At 45.3% G+C, this 21,439-nt stretch overlaps 1 protein-coding gene across 4 annotated transcripts in view; it reads right to left on the bottom strand.

Moving 5' to 3' along the window:
- The window catches only part of EIF4B (eukaryotic translation initiation factor 4B), a 43,586-nt gene that overhangs the window by 8,085 nt on the left and 14,062 nt on the right, over nucleotides 1-21,439 (bottom strand). For all 4 annotated transcript variants that reach the window (XM_083169632.1, XM_083169631.1, XM_083169630.1 and 1 more), the window contains exons 3-13: nucleotides 19,760-19,965; nucleotides 19,417-19,533; nucleotides 15,370-15,424; nucleotides 11,596-11,745; nucleotides 11,400-11,516; nucleotides 7,785-8,033; nucleotides 7,107-7,335; nucleotides 6,308-6,399; nucleotides 3,418-3,622; nucleotides 3,205-3,260; nucleotides 3,062-3,128 (exon numbers count right to left, since the gene is read on the bottom strand). In XM_083169632.1, the coding sequence (XP_083025758.1) occupies nucleotides 3,062-3,128; nucleotides 3,205-3,260; nucleotides 3,418-3,622; nucleotides 6,308-6,399; nucleotides 7,107-7,335; nucleotides 7,785-8,033; nucleotides 11,400-11,516; nucleotides 11,596-11,745; nucleotides 15,370-15,424; nucleotides 19,417-19,533; nucleotides 19,760-19,965 (1,543 nt within the window). The remainder of the gene's footprint in view (nucleotides 1-3,061; nucleotides 3,129-3,204; nucleotides 3,261-3,417; nucleotides 3,623-6,307; nucleotides 6,400-7,106; nucleotides 7,336-7,784; nucleotides 8,034-11,399; nucleotides 11,517-11,595; nucleotides 11,746-15,369; nucleotides 15,425-19,416; nucleotides 19,534-19,759; nucleotides 19,966-21,439) is intronic.

Raw genomic sequence — 21,439 nt, forward strand, 5'->3', positions numbered from 1 at the left:
ACTGGGTTCTGCGGGACTTGCCTCTTGTGCCTCTGGCTGCATTTGAGGCTCCACGGCCTCTGGTCCTGAACCTCGCGGTCCGAAAGGACTGCAAGGAGGGGCCTGAATAATTTCTCCTCGGGGGTGGAGGGGCAGACGGCAAGTAAGTGGACTTTCCAGCAGTAGCCTGCGAAATCCACTTATTTAGTTCTTCACCGAATAGAGCCTCCCCAGTGAAAGGTAAAGCCTCTACACCCCTCTTAGACTCTGGGTCGGCCGCCCATTGTCGCAACCATAAGACTCTGCGGGCGGAAACAGACATAGTGTTTGTCTGAGCTGCCACTACGCCAATCTCCTTTAATGCCTCACATAAGAAATCTGCAGATTCCTGGATATGTCGCAAAAGAGTCAGCATATCCACTTGAGGGTTATCCTCTTGTAGATCAGCCTGAATTGCCTCAGCCCATTTGCTAATGGCCTTGGTTATCCAACAACCTGCTATAACTGGTCTCTGAGTTGCCCCAGATGCCACATAAATCGCTTTTAATGTAGATTCAAGCTTTCTATCTGCTGGATCTTTCAGAGAAGCTGCCCCAGGGACTGGGAGCACTATCTTTTTAGAGAGCCTGGATACAGAAGTATCCACTGCCGGTGGGGTCTCCCACAACTTTCTATCCTCAGAAGGGAAAGGAAAAATAGATAAGAACCTTTTAGGCACCTGAAATCTCTTTTCTGGGTGAGCCCAGGACTGTTGAAATTTCCTGTTAAGCTCTGTAGAGACAGGAAAGGTGGCAGAGGATTTTTCTTTTGTAGAGAAAAACATTAATTCTGTATGTTCCTCTTCCTTTTCAGGAAGATTTAGAACCTCTCTAATAGCAAAAATGAGAGCATCCACCCCTTGAGAGTGAGATTCCTCAACTAACTCAGGGATATCTACCTCATCCTCTTCTAATTCCTCATCTTCAGTGTCTGTGCCGAGCGGAGCAGGCAAAGAACGCTTTTGAGGAAGAAGCTTAGGTGGTCTTTGAGCAGCAGGTGTAGCCCTAAGATCAGCCACAGACCTCTGTAAGTCATGTCTCTCCTGCCTAGCCACAGCTAATTCAGAAGAAATAGAAGACATCATTCCTTTAATAGAATCCAACCAAGCAGGCTCCTGGCTGCTAGTACCCTGATCAGGTGGCATACAGCTTTCACACACAAGAGACCCCTCCACCAGGGGGGTGAATTTTGTGTGGCATGACTGACACACCGACTTCTTCCCTGCCATGCTGTTGGAAGGTATATATACTTTTATAAAACTATACTGCACCCACAGAGCAATGTCCTTCCCTAAGCAGTGAGAAGGGACAGACTGGGAGAGCCAGCACACAAGCCCTTAGCTGGGTGTTTGTAGGCACCCGGGCTATAATTAACGCAGATTTGTCCTAAGAGGATCAAAAATGTGGCACTTACAAGCACCCACGGACCCCCACAACCCCACTGTATTACCAGTCTGTTGTACGGTCTCTGCTGCATTGTCGCGGTGCTCTCAGCAAGCGGTAATGGCGCCGGCTGCTGCTGCTCTTTCGCGCTCTCCGGGAGGTTCCGCCCCCAACATGGCGCGTCTGTGTGTAAAATACACGCCGCCGCGGCTACGAGAATCCCCTTAGCGGGAGACTGTTTTCCGCTGTACCGTCACTCTGATAGGCGGCGGGCTGATGGTGTGCTCGTCAGTCCTTAATGACTGCGGTAACATCACCCTCCGGGACCAAACTCCGGCAGCAGGACACGGACCATTAACCCTGTAAGAGGTTGGTGCCGTGTCCCTCCATTAGGACAGCAGTAAGCTCCGCTTGCTGCAAAAATAAAATTAAAATAGAAAAAATAACATCAAAAAACTCTGGAGCTCCAGAGTGTGCTACCGGCCCGTAGGGCACTTTTTTCTAAACTGGGCTGTGGGAGGGGGCATAGAGGGGAGGAGCCAGCACACAGGATGTTAATTTTTATTAAAGTGCACCGGCTCCTTTGGACCCATCTATACCCCATTGTCTACCTAAACCCCAGTATACCCTAGGACGTTAGAGAAATCGCGGGCATTGAGGCATTGAACACTAAAATCGCGTCCATTGAGACTTTTAACATTGTTCCCTATGGGAAATCGCGGGCATCGCGTCGCACCCGTTTTTTTAGTGCATGCGATGGCCACGATGGGCACCGTGCTAGGTAAACAGTACCAAAAAAAATTAGATACTTTTATACAATATTCCAAGCATTTATCATAAAACCTCACTGTATAACAGGAGGCTTTTGCATTTGGAGCAGAAGGCACCTTAAGTTTGTAATACAACCCTCTGGGTTGGCCTATTAACAGCTTGACATTACTTAAGTTAGCTGCACCAAAGTTTAATTAGGTCCTATGTCGGTTCTTTGAAAACAACAAACACATTCCTTTACTTTTATCAATTCAGAGCCTGTACAATCCTTTCCCTCCAATACTTATACATTACTGAAGTTAACCAATTACTAATGACAAATATTAAACCATACATTCAATCTAGGGCAATAGCCAATTACCCCAACCATAGGAATGATCCTCTGATCCTGCTTATCAGGTAGTTCTGAGTCATGGAATAAGATAATTACACAGGTACAGATCTCTCACTCATCTATGCCGCCAGGTGGACATATGCATTGCAGCATCAGGCGGTGATTCGCCATTCCCAGACACTAGTCATCAGTGACTACCCGCGTTTAGGGCTTCTGCCTCAGTTCTTCTTAAAGAACCAAATTATGGTCAGCACTAGAAGCTCTGGTCCTAAAGTCTCCATATATAGGGAAATTAACACTACTACAAAACATAACTTCATTCACAACATGCAGACACCATTGAAGAATGCCTTTGAAAAGATACAAAGTCCCAGAGAATGGGACAGTCGCATCCATACAGGTTTATAAAGTAATGGCCACCATATAAAGCATATTTTGTGAATAAAGTCACATTCTGACGAAAATGTGTCAACTTGCTTTAGAGAGACTTTTCGACCACCCTGTATAATACATCCATCCATGCGTGTTTAATACTGAATGCATTTATGTAACATACCTATCAGCTGTCCTGCTGCGACCACTAGTCTTTGATGCATACTCTGGACCGTCTTTGTTCTCGTCTCCTGTTAAGAACAGTTTATGTTTATTTGGCCTTTTTGTTGGCATCACTTTAAATTACACCTATTTCGGCTTAATTACCTCCTCTTTGACCAGTCCCAGGATGCCTTTCAGAATCATGAGATCTTTCTCCTCCGCTGGAAAACCAAACAAAGCGTCAGTATAGAAACTCCGCAAAGCGTTGACATCCATGTGTTCCAAGACATGCGAAATTGAGGCAACTCTATAAAATGCTCCCCCACGAGCACAAATTTCCAGCAAGTTCCTAGTGTGAAGCTACAGCTGTCCACTTACCTTTGAGAGGATTCTGAACTGAGGGAGCGAGAGGGAGTAGGTGCCGTGCTACGTTTCACCCATGCATTCTCCTTAGGTGGAGGAGCAGGCATAACTTTTAATGGAACTTGGGAATCAGACTTAGGTGATTTCGAGCTCGGAGATTCCTCATCTTTTCCAAAGACTTCATTCTCTACAGACTTCTCACTTTCCCTTCTTCGTGAGACTGTGGAGCATAAAATGACCACAACAGGTTATCATGTATTCTTATATTTGGTGCAACACAATAACTGCAATATGTAATAACTCTATTGTATTTACAATGTAGGGAACCTGTAAAGTGGAAGGATTTTATATAGGTCTTCATCCAAATATGTAGAGGATAGGCAAGTGAACAAAAACTACTGACTTCTCTGAACTATACCAGGAGGAATAACTGATCCACTCGACTAAAGACCCCATGATCCAGACTGGCAGTCATAATCCAGACCAAAATGCCACAGAGAAAAATTCCAAATGCTTGCGTAGCACCTGTATACAACTAGAACTGATCACAAAGATCCGCCAGAGCAGCGTGATAGCTGGGGAAGTGTCATGGCCTCTGGGAGCAAACCCTGCGGTAAGCTCCCCTCCTGGCCAGCTCCAATGGCACACCTTTTTGAAAGGGTAGCCTCGGACCACCATCAGGCTATACTCACAACTGCCCAGGCTGGCCGGTGGTACTCGGGCCAGCCTTGCAATGTGTGCAGGACACCAATAAAAGAGCCCCTGTGTCACTATCGCTGTCCTCTGACATTGTACAAGAGGCAGCTACACTGGTACAGGTAACACACTATACTTCTGACATGCAGTGATGGTGTTAACACAGTATAAGACATAGCACACATATAATGCAAATAATAAAGTGGTACTGAGCTCCGCAAAGCACTATGGCCGGCAGGAGCATAAATTGCTGTAACCTGTGCTCCAGTAGGAGAGGTACAGGGGGGGGATTTGCCCAAATGGCCTGGCTGTGAAGAGGTGGACCCCGGACTGGCAAAGTGCTCTCCGTGTCCCTCTATCACTATGCAGCAGGCAGGCAGGAAGAGACCAGGGCTGGAAACTCACGTGGGTATATCCTAGCTCCTGTCTCCGGGAGAAGGGCTGTGTGAGGAGAGGCTCCCTTCTCCCTACTAGCAAATGGCCCCCTGGGATTAATGACTCATGCGGCGTCGGTAAAATGGCGGGGATCCGGCGCTTGCTGGGCGGACCTGCATACAGACGCCGCTGCCCACACTCAAGTCTCCCTGGTGGTCCAGCGGGGCAGGGTGCACAACCTATTGAAAGGCGGCGTTCTGGCCGCTTGCTAGTGCAGCCCAGGGATCCCCCTCGCCGAGCTGCTCAGCTGCTATTACATGCGCGCGCTGCCAGTGGGGAGCGCGTTACCTGAAGCGGTTGTCACCGCTGAAGTCCCGGTCCCCGTCGTGGCTGCGTCTCCTCAGTGCCTGGAGCCAGCCGACACCCCCGCTGTGGAAGCCACGTGTGAGGTGTGCAGCTGCCGGGTTCCGGGTGATGGAGCACAGTGCAGGGGTCTAAAAGCAGCTCCTTTCAAAATGCATGTTGGCTCCTGCCAGCACAATCAAAACTGAAAGTAGCTAGCCTAGGAGGCAGGGTAGAGGAGGGGAGGAGCCAGGGCTGTCTCTAGGCAGTCCAGAAGTTTTATCCTTTCTGGTGCTGGAAAGGTCGTAACCTCACTCTCTACCCACTGTTATCCCTCTGGCCCCTGACGTCTGCCGCAGAAGAAATCTGTAATAACCCCTGCCCTGAAGACGACAAGCCTTGGGTCCAAGCCAGTTCCGAAAGCAAACCTGGTGGGTTCCCAAATGTAGCAGGAGGCACTTGTTGTAATTCCAGCTGAGGTAACTCAGCGACATGTATCAATAGCCTTGCAACTGCTAGTTGTTGTGTCAACTCCCTTATAGCCAATGAAAGAGAAGCTGCCCAGTCAGGTTCTACCATCCGATAAGCAGATGCCGGTATGATCCTGTTCTAGAGTGGACATTTTACATAGGTAGGCATGCAGTGTAGAAGCTCACTTCTCTTTGTGAGAGGATATAAATCGAGGATCCTTTAGCGTAAATGACTAAGTGGGCTCAATACACAAGATTTGCAATAGACATGTGTATAACACTCCTATATGACCACAAACAAAAGAATATGGTGTGGAAGGCTGTTGAAATAAGCACACAAAACGCTCTACCAAACAAAGATGGTGTTAGGAGATCAAAGTAGGCAGGTTCACTTCTCTCTGCACTGGCTGCACTGTGTAAAGGACATCCAGCAGTATTTAGGCGGAGAGATAGGGAAGCTGCACCCTTGCCTGGAAACACCAGGGACTTGCAGCCTTACATGGTTTCCCTGCTAGCTGTAATGTCCCTGGGGTCTATCATCATCACTGAGACAACAGTGTCCCGCTGCCTGGACCACCCAGTAACACACGTCAATCACTGCCACCACAATATGGCCTGATGACCTCAGATTTCTGGTGTAATTGGCCGTAAACCCAGCCACCGGTCTACTGGAGCAGTCTAGCGGTAGCTATTAAGCTAATTGCAGCCTTGCAGAGTGTAAAAATAAATTAAAAACAGGGGGCGGAATGCAGCTCTTCCTTGGAATGACCTGTGCCCCGAGGCACCAAGGAAAGACTAAGCGGCCTCTAGATAGGGTATGGTGGAGTAGGGGCATGGGCAGCATTCATGAATAACTCCTTGGTGACTGTCGCTGAAGCTCCACCCGTACCACTGTCCCAGCGCCAACCATTGTAATAAAACAAACAAAATGTTACTATGTAATTCAGCCTTGGTTATAGATGATAAAAATAAAACATGGAAACTTGCACATGAACAGATTAACTACAACAAACTTTACTCACTCCTTGAAGATGATCCACTGTTGCCCGTTTGAGAAGACTCACTTCCAGTCCTAGACCGTTCTTGGTTTTCGTCACTGCGCCAACTTGGATGCCTACAGACAACAAAAGATTTAGTGTTCAAACTCTAATTTATGTCAAACCCATTGGCGGCTGCATTCCCCTAATTTGTCTACCTGCCAGGTGATTAGGTCGCTTTAGCAAAACCATAGGGGTATATTCAATGCACTTTGGCGAGCTGTGCCAATAGCTCACCGCCACAGCTCGTGGGTCAGTATTCAACTGACACCCCCTGCACTCGCCGTTTCCACCTCGCTGGGTTTTTCCAGCAAGGTTGAAACAGCTAGTGCAGCCGTCAAAATGGCGAGGGTCCCTGCTATATGCAGCGGGCTCCCGCATCATTAGCGGCAAATCTCTCCGTTCGGGGGAATTTGTGCCATCCTCTGACGGTGAGGATTCTACCAGAACATAGAATAGGGTGAGTGGGCAACGAGGTGGTTAAATGCCGAGGATGGCCACATACTTGCCAGCGGCATGGAATACCGCCCATAACGTAACATTAAAACCTACTAACATGTACATAAAGTCCGCATAGGTAATCTGAGATAGTTAAGATTCTGGTGACAAATCCTGATCGTATAGATAAAATAAACAATTATGTCAGGAATACTTAATGATAGTGTAAACACAGTATACCCAGTAAGCATACACTTCCAAGTTAAATGATAAGTTAAAGAAAAAGAAAAGAGCACAGTGAGACCAAAAAAGTTAGTGACATCACACACACAGTATTCCACCCCACCTTTCCCTTGGCTTCCTCTCAATCGGTCGAGGTCTCTCATCATCCAAATGACGATGCTGCATTTTCTCCTGCTCTTTCTGCAGCCGCTCCTCTACCTCCCGTTCCCTAGCAGCGGTGTCCACAGGTTTGGCGCCACCAAAAATGGATGCTGTTCGAGAACCTGCAATGGGTTCTTCCTCTTTGGGAGCAGTACGAGGTTTGAGGTTCAACTTTGGCCTCTGTGGAGGACCTGTATTAAATAAATATATATTTAAATGTTTGTACACCAGGCTAATATTACTAATGGAAATAAACCTTAGTTATTTTATTATTAAAACAATGCAATAAATCTTAGAGGTAACAAACAAAAAATAATTCCATCTCTGCTTGCCAGTTGCACCAGTTTCCCAACTAATGAAACAAACCAACTGGGTGTAAATGTCTATTCACCTACAACCTACCATCCAATATTGGAGCACGCCATGGGACCAAAAACACATTTGGGAACATGCGGATCTGGCTAACAGCATGGTGGGGCTGGATGGACAACATTTAAGTTAACATTTAATTTTTCAAGTTCTCTAAAAAGTGATTACCACAACAATTTCTGATTCACAAAATAATACTGGCATAACAATCGTGAAGCATAAAAAGATGGATAGCTAATTGGCTTAATTTGAATTTGGCTTTTACATATACCTCGTTCTTCCCTCCTGGTGTCATCGCTCCCATTCCACCTGTCCGATTTGTCATCACGACGGTCCTCATACCTATCGCCACCTCCTCCTCCACCACCATATCGGTCGCTGCCGCCACCTCCTCCTCCACCACCACCATATCGGTCGCTGCCGCCACCTCCACCTCCTCCGCCACCTCTGTAATCATCATCACGACGGTATCCACTGCCAAATGCTCTCCTGCCACTGCCTCCTCCCCGGGAATCATAACCTACAAATTAATAATAAATGTTAGGATAATGGAAGAATGTGAATTATCTGGTAACCATAATTATTTACTAAATTAAAGCTTTACAATGGATTAAGGGCAAGGTGTGTATGGAGATTGAATTGTGGACAATTGCCATTGCAGCGAAATCTAAGCCCTGGAAGCAGTGGCCCAATCCACAGCACTTTCCCTTAAAAGCACCCTATGGGGTGTGAACACTTAAGCGGGATACCTCTCCCTTCAAGCGCGGTGGGTGTTGTGGGAATTCGGACAGCAAACAAGACGCCGGCAATTGAATTCTCCCAAAGTGCCAAGATTGGTAGCCACTTCCCTTTGTGGCTTTGACAAAGTTCTTCAGTGGTCTCCTTCAGTGACCCAAAGCAGCCCATCCAATGGGATGTATCCAAGCAACACAATAGCACCACACAGTAACAAATTTACTCTGGGCGATGTGCACGCTGTACCCATCTTTTGAAAACGAAACCCCTCCAGAGTACAGCGCTAATGACCGCAGAGCTGTGGAAATTGACAGGTAAATGGCCAGCGCATCATATCTGTGCCGACCCCCTAGTGGTCAGAATCTACAGCACCGATGCTGACAGTTGAGGCTGCACATGGGCCTTCTCTCTTAAAACTCCCATGTGCATAAGCAATGCTTTACACAAGAGGATGTGTGAAGAACGTCAACCAAACTGGGAATCAGCCGAGGACAATACATCCTTGTGACAATAGCTGCAAAATGTATCCACAAATGTTAATCTGCCGCACTGCAAAGTTCAGTCATCAAGGCATGAGCCCTCTTTGCCCAAGCAATTGCCAATTAGAATGGACTCTTAAGCCCCACACTAGGGACTAGGCAATCTAGTAAGAGATATTGTTTAAAAGGACCATTAATATATTGCCTAGCGTGTACACTAAACAGTCAATGATGCACACTTCTGCCATTTGGGGGGTAGGTGTGTAGTAGGGAGACCCAAGAACTGGGAACACCCCAAGGCACACTTCCCGGCGCTAGGCAATATCAGAAAAATTCTAAATAATAATGAATCTGTATGTACAGATTTATACAGCTGCAGCATGCACTCCTGTGGGTCTGTCGTGACTCACACAGAAAAAGAATGGGAAGGGGGTGGTGGAGTGAATTGCGCTGCTGATATACAATTGGATACAAAAAGAGTCACACTTAAGGGCTGTACAAGATGAATGAGTAATGGACACACTGTTTATATTTTAAATTATTTTATATGAAAAAATAGAAAATGGCATTACATTTACAAACAGCAAATTTAGTGTGACTATTTTTGTATCCAATTGTATATCAGCAGCGCAATTCACTCCACCACCCCCTTCCCACACTTCTGCCATAGCTAACAACCCCATCCCTTGTCCTACATGTTCTGACGGGGGGAGGTCCTCGTTATTGATGGCCATGCTGTGGCTGTAGCATTTCCCGCTGGCAGCAGCAAGTGGGTATGCACTTAATAACACTGGCAGCACATAGCCAACAATATTGGTGTCGGCAAGTGTGTATGGGGCTTTACAGTCTCTGGCACTTTGTGTGTATGTAAACAAGAAAAGAGGAAATGTTAGAGACTTGCTTGGTGCACTCTATAGATACTATTATTGGATTCCAATGAAAAAGATTTTTTTTTTAATTATTAAAAATTAGCTTTAATTACAATTCCCTAAAAAAAAAAAAAAAAATACCCTCATTAAGGATAGAAAAATATATATATATATATATATATATATATATATATATATATATATATTTTTTTTTTTTTTTTAATGACGGTACAAAGCGTCACTCCAGGGCTTGTTGCAAATGTGAATTTATTCGGTCAAAGCCGTTTCGGCCTCAGTTCTTCATCACGTGTGTCCTGATGATGGGCTGAGGCCGAAACGGCATTGACCGAATAAATTCACATTTGCAAAATGCCCTGGAGTGACGCTTTGTACAGTAATATATACATTGGTGCACTGAGTACAGCAGCATGAAAGCTGCCACCCAGGCAAGCATATATAGGCAGAGAGTGCCGGCCCATCAACATATACATATGTATATGTACCAAAATATCCTTTCAAGTTCTCTAGGCTTAAGCTGGCCATACATCTCCAGATTGATTGGGCTGGTTGGGACAAAATCTGGTAATATCTGAAGGACTGTTTTTTTGCAAGTTATCCAGCATTTCAAAGGAAATGGTCAACTGCCATTTGCGCTTATCCATTAACAGGTTTTTGTTCCAACCAGCCAGACTGGACAATAAATCTGTAGATGTATGGCCAGCTTTAGTTATTATCCAGTTGTCTCCATTACAGTTTTCAATGTATATTATGCTGACATTCTGTTTTCTGTAGGAGTGTAGCTATATCTTACGTGTTGACTAGAATTGCTTGCTTATCTATTATCAGTAATAGATCCTCAGGCTATGTCAGAGGCTGCTGTCCTCTAGTTTTGATATATATAGGAATGTGTGTTGCTGCATGACATTTATTATCTCTATTTCCCCCCCCCCAAAAAATCACTTTAAGTTAATTATTCTCCCAGGGCCACGGCCGCGGGACCGCCAGATTCATCTACAAATGGCTTCTTTGGAGGAAGCAAACTCTTACTTGCAAGAATCACAAACATCTGTTCTGTATAGAAGATGCTTTAGACGCATAAAAATAGACCAAATCTGATAAATGTGAAATATACATGCCAAGGAATCTGTACAAAGCCTTAGAGAAAGAGCACGGCGATCAAGTACCAGCCAACCAGCTCCTGTCATGTTACATACTGAGAGTAGATGTAGGCAGAGTCGATATGGATTTGGGGGGGGGTTTCATGGGGAGAAAGAGGTATCACTGCACATGATGTAATAGAACTCTTAAGAGGCCGTCCAACACCACCTACAAGGAATTCATATGCCTAAAAGAACATGTACGGCTGGGAACGGGACGCGAGGCAGGAGGGACCCCAGGCAGGCTGGTAGGACAGCAATCTGGCCAAAGCGAAGTGGCCCCCACCCCGTGTGACCGCAGCATTTTGTGTTAACACACACGTGCAGCGTTCCAACGGTACAAGGAACGCTGCAAGGGCTAGTGTGTATGCTCCCTGTCGTCAACGATGTGCACTCCCGCACGTTGTTAAAGACCCTCTCCCATGTCCAGACAAGGGAGGTCATTGTTAACTATGGACATTTCTCCCCCTGCCACCATTCACCTTCACATAGGGTGCCCGCCGCCACCAATATCGGTGGCGGCAGACACTGGTATGTGTGTATGGGCCTAATGACTGTAGCACCTAGGTGTTTAAGAAGAACTACAAAAAAACATTCCACCATTTTGGTAAACTCTAATAATACAAGTGGTTTTCCTGAGACTTGCCTCTATCACGATCATCATAACGATCTCTTCCTCTGTCACGATCACCATATCGATCACCATCTCTACGGGGACCATCCCGATATCGATCCGATTCATATCGGTCACTGCGATACCCTCCTGTAGGAAAAACTACTTGTTTAAAACATATTTGTCCAACATAATTTATGTCCTAGAACTGTGAGTGTTATTTTCTTACTGTCTCCGAAGCTATCATCTCCGCGACGAGGGGGATAATCATCACCACCACCAGTGTCTGAGCTGGGACGCGCCCTCCAATCAGAAGAATCTGTCTTGTCAGAGTCTCTATTGCGGTCTCGATCTCTGCCGAATGAACGGTCATCCCGTTCTACATAACAATGGATTTAAAAATATAGGAATGGTTGGTATAGAAGCAGACTGTGCAAATAGAAGCAAGCATAACTATACTTTGCATCGATCAATACAGGACATAGGTCAGTAAATGAAGGCATGCTTGCAACCCAGCACCAAAACAAAAAAGCCTCTCTAATTATGCCATTACCACAACCCACATGTATATACATTAAAAAGGTTTAAACAAAGCTCATAACTAAATATAAATGCCTCAAGGTCCTCACGGTGAGGAAACATTCATACAGATGTGTTCACATCGGCTTGATTAACAAGCAGCGCAATCTGCTTGTGGATCCTATATGTATGAAGACATTGTAATAGACAAAAGACAGAAGGGTCTCGCAAAAATCACCGGTGGTAATGTAATTGCATCATCTACCGCAAAGACAAGAACATTTCAGCAAAAATAAAAATATCGTTTTAAGAGGAGAAAGAAAAATGCACTTAGTGAAAATACTTATTCACATTTTTGCTCTCTCTGTTTAAATTTTTACCATGTAAAATCAATTAATATGGTAGCTTAATACCACATAAAACACTAGCAGGCTAGAAGGACAAAGTGTTTTTTCTGCCTTCAAATTTTAGGTTTCTATATGATAAACTAGACCGTATAACTGAAATAGTACATTCTTTATTTACTATTTCAGTTATGGTCTTTCAAAAATCAGACAATACCTAGGAAAACATTGACAGGACACTTGTGCCCTCATGTGTGTGCACAAGCTAGTATGGGGGATATAGGGCACAATGTTCCTTGCTCCAACAGTGTTCTTTTTATTTTTACATAGTGCTGCTAGGTGATTGAGGGTGAGATGTATCAAAGCTTGGATAGAGACCACTTAACTCTACTGTATATAACAAGCGTTAATAAAATTGAAGGCGATAAAATAGGAGCTAATTTTCAATTTCAAAACACCGCCTATAACAGTGCTAAAAAAATTAAAAGTATTAAAAAAATAAAAAAAAGGGAGGGGGATTCTCTCTATCTTCCGTTATTTATAGTTACACTACAGTTGCGAGGTTGTCAAAATCTGACTAACATTTCTAGTAAGGACAGCTCAATTATTTTTTTTAGATGGTGAGGGAGACAGACTTAAAAAGCCCCACAACTATCATTTTTTAAACCGTGCTGCCAGTTCACGTACAGACATCAGTGGTACTTCTGGATTTACCAATGTCTACTGCCAGTCTCCAAGCATTGGGTCGACACCACTAGGTTGACATGGGTCAAGGTCGACATGACATTAGTTTGACACAAGCATTAGGTCAACATGGGCACGGTCGACAGTCAAAAGGTCGACATGGGGGGGGGGTTTCACTGTGTTTTGACCCGAATGCAGACACAGATGACATGGACAGAGTTTGTAGTGCACCGCTTCGCTCGCTACAATATTTTATTCTCCCACCTCGCCCTAGTGGATGGTAGGGCATGAAATATCGCCTGTTGGCACGCGTTGACTCAAAAAACAGTGAAAAACCCCATGCTGACCCAGACCCATGTCGACTCAATGACCATATCCTCTTTTAAGTTCATAGCTACATATTAAAACATACCGAAACAATAAAAATGTAACCTCCTCCCACAGCTTATGAGACAAAGGTTGGTAATAAACACAAACAAATCTTTATAAGGGAATAAGACTGAAAGTCACACAGTAAAACAGGCATGGGGAACCTTTGGCCCTCCAGCTGTTGTACTACGCATTCCAGCATGCCCTGCAACAGTTTTATTATTTGGCCATGCTAAAACTGTTGCAGGGCGTGCTGGGATGTGTAGTTTAACAACAGCTGGAGGGCCGGAGGTTCCCCATCCCTGCAGTAAAATTTGAACAGCCTGCCTACAGCATTAGTACCCCAGCGATAGTGAATAGACTCCACTAACATTAGCAAGTGATATTTTTGCCTTGCTGGAAAAAAACAGTTAGCGATAAGTGATCTCTATGGTACTGAGCAGTGTCCCTACACACTGACACTAAGCACTGGATGGATAACTTGCCCCTTGTAACCTTTTGATCTTTTCTACACTTGAGCCCGTCAGTGTATAGGACAGTGGGCTCTAACTAGCTTGACTGGAATGCAAAGGTTCTATCTATTTTAAATCGCAATCAGCAGGAAATCTCCTGGTACGCAAGACTGGGTATGAAAAGCAGATGTACATTCTTATATCCGTTTCAAGGTTGAAATATGATCACTGCTGAAGACCTGCAACCTGAAATGTACTTCTGCTAAGCACATAAATATAACTACATAAAATTAAGTCCCTGGTAAGCGTCTGCCCACTAATTCTACATCTGTCAGGATTAGGTGTATGCAACATTTAACTATGACAAAAGAGCTGTGCAGTGACTATTTTAGTAAGAGAAAAATGGTAGTGCTCTACACTGCACACAGTGGCCACGAGCAGTACTGCAGTAGCTGTGCTCTGATAGAAGGCCTCAGGAAATATCACCGCTCATCCTTCACATTTGTTTCTGCTCCCATCGCTCCTTAAAAGTCACCCTTCACCATGAGTCATCAGTAATATAGGCAAGTCATTCCCATGAGCATCTCTGCCCCCTTCCTCCCTAACTGCAGCAATCACCTTCCCTTCCCATATGTATCACTGCCCACACCTCACACCAAGCATGCCTTTGCCTCCCACCTCCCTATGTGCAGTTGCCTCCCCTTCACATACAAGCCTCTGCTCGAACCCCATAAGTGTCCCTGACAATTGCCACCCCAACTGTGCATCTGACACCACCCCCCCCCCAATATTTGCCGCTGACCTCACATCAAGCCATTTGCTCCATATGTTCCTAGGATTCTCCGCTCTATATGCTCTTCTGACCCCACCTGTAACAGTTTCATCTACCATCCCTATTGTGCCATAGTCCCTCCCCTTCGGGTTGGGATCATTGGGTCTACAGCATGATGGTCGACCGTCATTAGGTTGACATGGGAAAAGGTAGACATGGTTCTAGGTCAAAAGGTCGTTATGGGGTTTTTCACCCGAATGTAAACACAGTCTACATGGCCACAAGTTTAAAGTGCACCGCCTCACTCGCTATGCTTCAGGCACGGTGCCTCGCTACGCTCGGCACACTATTTTATTCTACCACGCCCTAGAGGATGGTAGGGCATGAAACTCCGCCTGTCGACACATCGGCTCAAAAAACTGTGAAAAACCCCATGTCGACCTTTTGACTGTCAACCTATCGACCTAGAACCATGTCGACCATCATGCTGTAGACCAAATGACGGCATCCCCCCACTCTATGACAAAAGGGAGCTGAACAGTTACTAGGTTAGTAAAAAACAAAAGGCCACCTGAATACATGCGTGGCTAGCCGGTGTGAGCGTACATGGGGCTCTGTTTGAGAAACTCTTTAAAATGTAACTGTTTTACCATTATGCCAAGACGGAAAGTAAATATGGGTTGTACTACATGTAAATTAAAAATTGCTCCCGTGTGTAGCTGGGAAGGGTTGCTAGTTAATAATTAATGGTTACACCTGTTTCTGGACGAGATATGGGAAAAAAAACAGGATTGGCAAAGCAAATCAGTTGCCACTTCTAATTTTAAAGCTGCAGCATCTTGACACTGGCATCTGGCACTCACCCTTTTCCTGTGCCTGATCAGCAATGTCCACTCTTATCCTTCTGTTCCCAAGAGACTAAAATAAACAAATTAGGATGTTAGATGGAAACAATGTTTCAATGGTAACAGAAAATGCATAAATGGAATGCAATGCCATATTTCAATGGATCTCAACCTCTGTCCTCAGGACTCCACACAGTTCACGTTTTCCAAGTAACCCGACGGGGCACTGACATTTTAAAAGATCCACGGGTGGAGCTAATTATTTCACTCTATTCTGTGAGGAGACCTGTAAAACATGCACTGTGTGGAGGGGTCCTGAGGACAGAGTTTGAGAACGAGCGCCATATTTTGTTATTAAACCTCTTAGTAGAGCTGTAAAGGAAAATAACTGAATGCAACCACCAGTTTCAACCACACAGGTTAATAATGACAGGTACTTCCCTCAAAACTACTACATCCCACAGTGATCAACCCCCTGGGGACAGGTACATAGCGGCTTTCTCCAAAGCTATAAGTGGTGCTGAAAAAGGCAGGCAGCTCTATCATGGTTCTCCCCATAGAAGCCCATGTTAAGAGTTTAACATGGGTGCCTATCATGGGAACTGGCAATGGTGGCTTGGGGGAGGGACTTTTATTGGGTCCCTTCCCCAAGCCAGAGTTCTAATGCTTTGGCCATGGGGAGCTTGTGTAATAAGTCTCTCCCAGCTGTGGCATACACCGCTGGATGTTGGAGCCCGAAGCTGGTTGCATAAATATGGGGGACCCCTAGTTTTTTTTTTGTCCTCTGTATTTTAGTAACCAGGAGCGGTCCAAGTGCCTGGGGCTGGTTATGCTCGTAGGGAAGGGGGCAACAACAACATTGTTGCATAACGCCTAAAATAATTTGCATGTTCACATTACTAACTCCTCGCCAGCAATCGAAAATGATTTCTGGATTGTTCTATAACAGAAAAAAAAAATTGCACCTTTTCAGCCAAAAATCGCACATGTAATGTGTTTTTTTTTCTGCTGCTGCAAAAAAATACTTGCACCCTGTTTGATTTGGCCCTGTGGGTCCTTTTAAATTGAAGCATTCTAATGCCCCATACACATTACACAATCTCTGCCAACAGATATATGCGGCTGCGGGTACCAGGATTGGTGCATACACACTTGCTAATGCCAACGGGGAGGAACATCGGGGACCATGCTACATGGATGGGGTAGTTAACAATGTGCGCTCCCAAGCATCGTTAACAATGTTGACCATACATACTAGACAAGGGCCCCTCTGAGCGAGATCTTCTTTCTCATCTAGTTTGTATGGGGCCTAAAGCTGGGTACACACTAGACGAGAGCGATACTGGCACTTTTGACCAATTTGCATGATCAGTGTGTATGGCAAATCCATTGTTCCCTGCCATCATTCATACCCCATTCACACCGGCAAGCCGAGTCACACCCAGGATTTTGGACCCGGCAGTGAACGGGACCCGAGTCACATCGACCCGGCTTACCAGTTAACACCCCCCCCCCCCCCCCCCGGACCCGCGATGGGTCCCGGGTCCAACTCTGATCAAGACCCAGGTTGAAATACGTGACTTTCTTTCAGGACCCTTTCACACTGACCAATTTCCCGGGTTGTTGCGTGTTCATGTGCAATATGGGAAATATCAGTCAGTGTGAAAGGGGTTGCAGTCGGATGGTTCCACACAGCATATCGACATTTCAAATTGCTGTGCATGTTGCGAAGCATCGTTACATCACATTGCCCCTTCGGAAAGGTGTACCAGTGGAAACGTTAAAGTTGAATCATATCACACGTAACATGGTTACAATCTTGCACTGCTACAAAGGTCATGGAATATACAAGCACCTGAAGAGCACGGAGGCTGCTTACTGTGTAACAACTTCATTTACTACTTTCTCAGAGATCAATGACACAAAGGCCCCACCATTGTTACTGTTTTTATAATGTGTATTTAAAGAAATGGTGTAGGGACTTATTCATATTTCTTTGTTACAATACTGGTTGTTTATTTTTACCCGCAGTATTATTACAAATGAGGGGTTTTCACTAAATTACCAAGATTTACAGTAATGTGCAGTAGAGCCAGACCTGTGGGCCCTTGGAGTGGTTAAGGTCGGCCATCCCTGCTCAACAACCATGTAAAGCCTTATGAAGGCTTCTATGGAGATACTGCATCTCTTTATAGACTAGTTTATGTGAATCAGCACTGCTTTATTATGAGGCTATGTAAGTACTACCGGCTACACCCTTCTGCATGATTCATTTCTAGGTGTGCATTGCATCACATGGGCATCTGATTTTAGTTTTTACTCTCTATGCCCATTGCAAATGATAAGCTGATACTGCTTTCACAACGCAAAATGCAGGTCTGCACCGGGACTTCGAAATGGTTCAGTCCCGGCACGAAACTTCATTTTGGAATGTTCACATCCCCACAGTGAACCGGCATTATTGCCGGTTTGCTGACATCATCTGGGGGCGTGGCAGGGACTCTGCTTTCTTACCGGTTCCTATTGCCGCGTTCGCACTAATTACCAGGCCAAACCGGCTTTTACCCGGTAATTAGTTGCGATGTGAAAGGGGTATAACAGAACAACATTGTTACCACTAGCAGGCTTTGTTTGGCTATAGACACACACAATGTGATCCTACAATTTGCCAAGGGTAAGAAAACTTTGGTATGAACATTTTTTTAAGCTACCAGAAAGCCTTTTCATGTCGACATCTTGACGTCCCTTTGTGGGATTGTTATCGCGCGCGTTTATGCCATAACATTTGCTAAAATGAACCAAAGCTGTTGAGAAAAACGGTCGTAGCTTACATTCACCCCCGTGACTGACACATTTACAATGTGCTTATGATTCTGTACAAAATGTCTTAAAATGTTCACCATAACTCAATGTTAAGAAATCGTAGCATTTTCTATATATAGACACTCAAGAAATAAACTACTGTCTTCAAAAAGAAAATGGCACACAGCTATTCAATACGGCCATTTATAAAAAGTTGAATCTGCGGACAGTTGAAAGTTTCCGACAGCCAGAAAGACTAAATAGGTAGAGTATAAATTCGACTTAGTCTTGTCAAAAAGTGCAGATTTTCCAACTGTTGGAAATAATCGGCACACATTGAATACTCTCGTAGAAGGATAAACTCACAAGAGTTCTGTCGTGTGTGAAATAAGCATCCGCGTTCATTGACAAGTACCATCCAGAGTCAGCAACTCTCCCTTTCCCTCTGACCCATGAACGCGAGGGACAATCTGCAACACTCAGCAGTTCTGTGTTTACAGATCACATGGGGGCAGTCAGACAGTTAGAACAAAGAGGATTTGTTGGTGACTGTACAGTAAGCTTTACCAAAAGCCCTAAATATTGTTCAGAATGCTCATGATAATCAAGTATCCTAGAGACAAAATAGTGATCAGCTTCAAACCAAGATGTGCAAAGTGAATAATTTTATATGCACTCTAGTGAATGTGTCTAATGGTTGTGTACTCCAGAAGCACTGAGCAATAACTGGAGTGGCCATAACTAGCAACAGCTGCTGTTAGGAGCTAGGGGGAGGCTCTACCACAGCAGCCAGCAATGCTCTTCATCCTTCATACAGAAGGCATGGCACCTTTTAATACCTAGGCATGCTCTGAAATATTACTGGACAGAGATATTTCCAGGTTATGGTTTGGGTTTGCAGATGCAGATCAATTTGATCCTGAATTGATTTGCTTTTAATATTGTGCACCACTTAAGCAATTTATGCAGATTGACATCTCTAAACCGATATTATCCCTGCCTACAATACCAACAAGGCTTTGTAGATCATGTATAGAAACGAGTTACAAATGCTTAAAAGCTAGTCTTACTTATTGCACATCAAAACAAATATGGCAGCATCCAGTGAGCAACCTCTGTTTTAGTTATCAGAAGGCATGAGCTGCATTTTTAGGTGTCGGGAAACACGACTGAGCAAGAGCAGAAATGTCAGGCGCAAATTTTTGTTGTTCTAATAAGTGGAGATTTTGACACCGTAATCCCATGCATTGCTTATTAACTTACTTCTTCATTAAGACTCAAAGCCCGTAGAAGAGAGTCCAAGTCATCAAATTCTGCATAACCAAATCCTTTTAATCTCTCAGGATTGTTGGGCTCGCGGGGTAAGCGAACCGCACTTATCTAGGTATGAAAAAAATAGAGCAGCATAAGAAAAGTCATCAAGAGTCAAAACACAGGACAACATCCTTCTACTTGAAGCACACCAATTTATACCTAAAAAGGTTCAGAACATGATTGTTTATTCGAAACAGTAGCTCAATATTCAGTTGTAAAGAGAATAAAGGATGGCAAACAAACCACTGATAGGTATAGCCCATCTCATCACCTGACACCGGTCACTACTCACATTGAGTCCCCTGAAGAACTTCTGGATTGATTCCTCAGACACATCATAGGGTAGGTTTCCGAGGAAGGCCGTAAACGGGGGGCTTTTAGGTAGGCGGCTTCGGTCCACATTAGGTTCACGTGCAGCTCGTGGAGCCGTGGGCAGGATAGAACGATCAATTGAGGATCTATACATATCATCCTCATTGCTATGCCATGCTGTTGAGACTGGAAAAAGACAATGTATTTAGATCTCATTTAACAGCAGGGCTTGACAAATTTAAAAAAAATCTAGGAGCCGGGATGAAAATCTAGGAGCCAGAAAAAAATAGCGACAGTGTGCGCCAAAAAGTAACACGATAATGCCTATTACACGTCACATACCTAGTGTTCCCGCTAGGCTGTTTTAGCGGGGTGCTGTGCCCTGCCCCTCTAGCAGCACCCTGCTAAAACAGCCTGGTGTCTGCCCGACACACCACACTGGGAAGCCCAGCACCGCCGTAGACATCAATGCCCAGCGCTTCCCCGGCAGCACAGCGACTCCGGCGGGGCCAGCCCCTTTGATGACGGCCGTGGCCGGACCCGCCCCCTTTGTTGATGGCGGTTTCTGGGCCCACCTTTGAGGACGGTGCGGCCTGAGCATGCCCCTTTTGTGACGTCGGTGCCCAGGGACCGCCCAAAGCTGTGACATCGATGGGCCCAGTCCGCCCCCCTCCCCACACAAAATCTTAGAGGGAACACTACATACCCATTACACATACCCACATGCCACAATGCCCATTACACATTATGCCACACACTAGAAAACCTTTTGCATACTATACCACACACAATAATGCCCATTACATATACCTCACACACCGTAATGCCCATTACACAGTAAACCAAACACCGTAATGCCAATTACATATAATACCACACGCTGTAATGCCCATGGCATATTATGCCACAGTGCTGCTTACCTACATGCTCACTGCTATGGGTTTCTGGCTTGATGCCAGGCAGGGGCAGACTGAGGAAAAAAAAAAAGACAGGGGGGCTCTGGTCTCTCTGCCTAAGCAGTGGGTCTCTGTGGCTGATTATACTGTACTATCAGCACTTACAACATCCCTGGGAGCCACTGTTAAAACAAAGACACATAAGCAGATGGTCCCGCGGTGGGTTATAATGTTCAATACAACAACCAGCATAGTGGCAGCCAGGGGTTTAACTAGACCCTTATGGGCCCCATAGCAAAGTTTTGAAAGGGCCCCCCCTGCAATTTGCTGTATAGGTGCAAAAAGAGAGAATGATCTAATAGCTGCACCACTCCCCACTTCCCTTTTCAAAGCTCACTCACAGCGGGGGTTAAGAAGCCTGGTGTGATGCCTGGGGAGAAGTGTACTGGAACCACTGCCACCTGCCATGTCAGAGCTGCCGAGTGCCAGATGGTGGTTCTGGTGTAGAGACACCACAGTGTCTCACACAGTACAAGGAGCCGGGAGCTAGAAGGAGTCAAGCAGGAGGAGCACACAGTGCTTATGGAGAGGCAGCAGTGAAGTCTGGAGCCGGAAACTGGCGTGCAGGGCAGCTGTGGGCCTGGAGACTGAGGGTGACGTGACAGCCAGGTACTACAGTGCAGACGAGGAGATGAGAGGAGGGTCGGTGCACAGCTCTCCCGGCTGCCGCTGTATCAGAGCAGGTCAGCAGCGCGCCTATTTCA

Source organism: Crinia signifera, chromosome 2 (genome assembly GCF_055691185.1).
Source record: "Crinia signifera chromosome 2, ASM5569118v1, whole genome shotgun sequence".
NCBI classification, from domain to species: Eukaryota; Metazoa; Chordata; class Amphibia; order Anura; family Myobatrachidae; genus Crinia; species Crinia signifera.